The 4,890-nt window shown below is 43.5% G+C and overlaps 1 protein-coding gene across 1 annotated transcript; it reads right to left on the minus strand.

The window, feature by feature from the left end:
- Positions 1-261: 261 nt before the first annotated feature.
- Positions 262-1,815, minus strand: RNASE10 (ribonuclease A family member 10 (inactive)). Its single transcript, XM_019935112.3, has one exon. It carries the CDS (start codon positions 1,797-1,799, stop codon positions 1,035-1,037), a length of 765 nt encoding a protein of 254 aa, XP_019790671.2. The 5' UTR covers positions 1,800-1,815; the 3' UTR covers positions 262-1,034.
- Between the last annotated feature and the right edge of the window lie 3,075 nt (positions 1,816-4,890).

The following is a 4,890-nucleotide window of genomic DNA, read 5'->3' on the forward strand; positions in this document are numbered from 1 at the left end:
TGAAGAACCTAGGGGTGAGACAGGAATAAAGACACAGACCTCCTAGAGAATGGACTTGAGGATATGGGGAGCGGGAAGGGTAAGCTGTGACAAAGTGAGAGAGTGGCATGGACATATATACACTACCAAATGTAAAATAGATAGCTAGTGGGAAGCAGCCGCATAGCACAGGGAGATCAGCTTGGTGCTTTGTGACCACCTAGAGGGGTGGGATAGGGAGTGTGGGAGGGAGGGAGATGCAAGAGGGAAGGGATATGGGAACATAGGTATATGTGTAACTGATTCACTTTGTTATAAAGCAGAAACTAACACACCATTGTAAAGCAATTATACTCCAATAAAGATGTAAAAAAAAAAATGGCAGGTAGTAAAAAAATGAGAGGAAAAAGAAAAGGGTTGAGAAGGGTCAAGAAAATGAGTGCTGTCTTTGCCCCAGGACATGTTTTATCTCAGTCTGCACCACCATGGCACCGTACCTGCAGACCCCTACAGCCAGGGGTTCGGGAAAAGAAACCTGATCCACATGGTTCTCCAGACGCAGTCACAGTTAGAATCACTTTAATTTACATCTGTAGCAGAGAAGTGCTACATGGAAAGCCCAGGAGGCTTATGTGATTGCCATAGAGGTTCATCGTGGGTAGCAGGGAAGGACGTGGGTAAAGGATGCATTAAACTATTGTAATCCACACCTAAAGGCCTCCAGACCAGGGCACAGACTGATAACCAGGATCATAGGAGAGACTAGAGCAGTTCTTCACTTATCTCTTTCCAGGGCAAGAGATAGACTCTAAGAGACAGAGAATCTACAGAGATTGGACATCATCACCCTATTCTACCACCTCTAATCCCAGGAAAAAAATGCAGGTTGGGTGAACCCCTAGGGCAAAGAAGATTTATATTTTCAAATAGGATAAAGAATAGACCAGCCTCTCTTCCCAGAACCTTTTTTGCAGAATACCTAAGGACGAAAACAGCATGACAAAGAGGAAGTGGAAAGGAAGACAAAGATGAGAAGGTGCAGAAGAGAACTTACTTCATGGTCCAGATGTTACCTGGACTTTCATGTCACTACAGGATATAAAAATGTACTTTTCAAGAATGAAAGTTATGTAATTGCAGTGAGGAGTGACTTGGCCTGGTTTGGATAACTTGCAGATTGTCAAATCAAAAGGACGGGAGCTTTTGTGACACTTGCCTCCCTTGAGGTCACAGGCAACAACAGGACTCTTACAGACAGCTTTGACTGCCTCTAGTTCCTCATGGATGAATATGTACCGGGGTATGCATGTGTGGTTGTGCGGCTTCATCTTCTGTGCCATCAGGGCATTGCATTCCCTGTCCATCAGGTCAGACCTCAGATAGTCTTTGTTGCTCTGAAAGAGAGCCTCAGCTCTGAGCATCTTGTTTCCTCCAACTTCATCTTCACTGACGGTGGTCTCTTCCAGTTGCACCACTTCTTTGTTGCTAAGCGTTTCTATGCTTCGAAGGGTGCCCACTCCCTCCCTAGTGGCTTCAGCCTTGTCATGTGAGTCACTGGACTGAAACTCATTCAGTAGCTGATCACTTTCCTCCAGGACTGCTGCGGCCATCTGAAGTCCCAGCCCCAGGCCTACCCCCAGGCCCAGCAGGAGCAGCAACATTATGAAAAAGATCTGCACCAGGGTCAGCTTCATTTTGCCTGGAGGGGAGGAGGGAAACAGAGGACTGACTTTGAAATGAAACTTGCCTCCAGTAGAGATCGTAGATTCCCCTAAACCCCGACAGCATAGTCTTTGGGGTCTCCTCTCCTTTCTCCACATTACCCCATTCCCCACCCAAGACAGAGATCCTTTCTCACTCTTTTCCCATTTCTCCTGTCCCTCCCACCACATTCCCTGTTGCTGTGGCATAATGTGTGGATTCTACAGAACTGGAAGATGACCTGGGAAGCAGTTCTGCAACTGGTTCACATATGGGGTATCAGTGGGGATAGTTGACATCAATTGATTCTTAAACAGAAATTCGTTCTAAATCACCAAAAAGAATGGGTAAGAGGACAAACAAGTACAGTGTCACACTTCCCTTGAGAGAAATTCTTATAGAAAGTCTTATTCTCAGTAAAGGATTAGAATTACCATAGGAGATCATCTCCCTATTTTTTCCCCAAATTAATTTTTGCTCATTCAATTATCTATTATTCTCCCTGTTACCCACCCTCCCCAAAAAAGATCAAAAGGAATAAGAAAAGTACTATAGTCCATTCTCACTCTTAAGCTGAGGCTGGCGGGGGGAGGGAGACGTGGGAGGATGCCCAATTTCACCTTGCTAAGACTACATCTTGTCATGCCAGATCCCTTCTACTACTATAGATCTCTTAGCACTCAGGTAATTCCTGCTGATTAGTTTTTGTACTGTTAGGGAGGACATGGAACAAGAATGAAACCAAAGAAAACCAAACAACTGACCTGCGAGGGTTCCCCTACTAATAGAGATCCTAAGGAAACTGAGGGAAAGAGCATGCATCTTTTTCCTGCAATGCCAGCCTCGTGCCCCTATCAAAGAGAGACCTTCCCTACCAGAAAAGAATATTGCTATAAAGAACATTTTTGAAACAATTGATAATATGAGAATATTGTCGATGGAGTAGATAGGAATGTTATGTCAGTGTTTGATATAGGGAATCTGAAATTTGTGCTATAATTGTTTAAGAGAATATCTTTGTTCTTAGAAAAAGAACCCTGAAATATTAAGGTGCAAAGGGGCATGATTAGACGACTTACTCTCCAAGGTTCAAAATAAAGATCATATGGGGAATTCCCTGGCGGTCCAGTGGTTAGGACTCCACGCTCTCACTGCCAAGGGCCTGGGTTCAATCCCTGGTGGGGAGAACTAAAATCCCACAAGCTGGGCAGCACAGCCAAAAAAAATATATATAGATAGATAGATAGATAGATAGATAGATAGATATAGATCATATGTATGCATGTACATGTGTATTTACAGAGAAAGAAAAATTTTTTTAATAAGGGAAAGAAAATTTTTAAATATTGTGACTGATAAAGGATATTTAGGAGTTCTTTGTATTAATGTGGTAACTTTTCTTTAAAGTTGAAAATATTTCAGAAAAAAAAAATTTTTTTTTGGCCGCTCTGTACAGCTTGCGGGATCTTAGTTCCCCCACCAGGGATTGAACCCGGGCCCTCTGCAGTGAAAGCACAGAGTCCTATCCACTGGACTACCAGGGGATTCCCTCAAATTTTTTTAATTTTTAAAAAAGAGAATTTCCCATGTCGTTTCCTGGAGCACCAAACACCACTGTGACTTACCTACATACCTAAATAACTTCAAAGATGCCTGTGTCCTGTTTTCCAGGTTCTTCCCTCCCAGGTTTTCCTTCTCTCTGAGAAGTGCCCTGGATGCTGGTCTGCAGAAAAATGGTTATCCCCTTGTGCTCTATGTGCTCTTAAACCCAGACTTACTTCCCAAGCCCATTCCCACTCCCACTCTCCCTCCCCAGCTCTGAATAAACACACTCAGCCAATTGTCTTTTCTGCTCCCATGAGCACTTTGAAGTAAGGCTACTTGGACATTGAAACAGATCCAGACATCCAAGACAGGAAATGTTTCCAGTCTGGGAAACTGCAGACAGGTTTTTTTCCCAGTCAATTGTTTCACTCCTGAGTTACACCCACTATCCTGTGGTTTATAGCAGCCTGACCTTGCCCATAAATTTCAAGTTCATTTCCTTATATTCTCCATATGTGCTTCCTTTAAACTTTCCCCGTCACTTCTGAAATGTCAAGCTCTTTGGCCTGTATTTGTGTCATCCCTCCAACATGGTTATTTTGCTTTTCGCATTTTAGAACTGTGTCATGGCTTCATCAGAAGATTTGGCGTACTTGAGTCAATGATGAATTTTTACATATCTTTACCTATCTTTACCCAGCCCTCCATTCTCCACTCCCTCTTTCCAACCCTCATCCAATAACTGCATATCAGGTTTTGGAAACCTGATAATTTAGTCCTAAATAAGAGAATATCGGGGACTTCCCTGGTGGTGCAGTGGTTAAGAATCCGCTTGCCAATGAAGGGGACACGGGTTCAATCCCCGGTCTGGGAGGATCCCACGTGCCGCGGAGCAACTAAGCCAGTGCACCACACTACTGAGCCTGTGCTCTAGAGCCCGCGAGCCACAACTACTGAAGCCTGAGCGCCTAGAGCCCATGCTCTGCAACAAGAGAAGCCACCGCAATGATAAGCCAGAGCACGGCAAAAAAGAGTAGCCCCCGCTCGTCACAAATAAAGAAAGCCCATGCACAGCAATGAAGACCCAACACAGCCAAAAATCAATAAATAAAATAAATAATTTTTTTTTAAAAAAAGAGAGAGAATATCCCAAACAGTGCTCAGTCCCTATAGCCCAGGTGAGTAAAATCAGGAGGTTATAATGCCGCTTCTACTCATTTCTTTAGCTGAAAGTGACATCATGAGATAATATTTTTAAAGCACCCTGGAGATTATTAAAGCAGTATGAAAACCCTCTCTAGACCTAAACAGGGACCTTTAGGAGGATGATTTGCTTTGTCATTCAGGCAGAAGTTTTCAAACGGTGGTCTGCGAACAGCTTCTGTGATCTGCAAAGTCAATCAGGCTGAATTCTACAGTGCTGATGTGGATGACTTACAATAATAATAATAACAACAACTAACCGTTATTGAGCACTTATTTCATGCTGGGCTTTTATTGCATTTCACCCTCACAATTTGCTCCTGCTATCTCTCTTTGGTGTCCATTCTGCACATTCATTCTGACAAGGTCTGTACGCAACAAGAAGACAGAGTAAAGGGGCCTCTGCTGAACCCAGTAGCTGTCTGGAGTCAGCAGGGATAATATATCCAACTATACACACCA

The sequence above is a fragment of the Tursiops truncatus genome, chromosome 2 (genome assembly GCF_011762595.2).
Source record: "Tursiops truncatus isolate mTurTru1 chromosome 2, mTurTru1.mat.Y, whole genome shotgun sequence".
Taxonomy (NCBI): Eukaryota; Metazoa; Chordata; class Mammalia; order Artiodactyla; family Delphinidae; genus Tursiops; species Tursiops truncatus.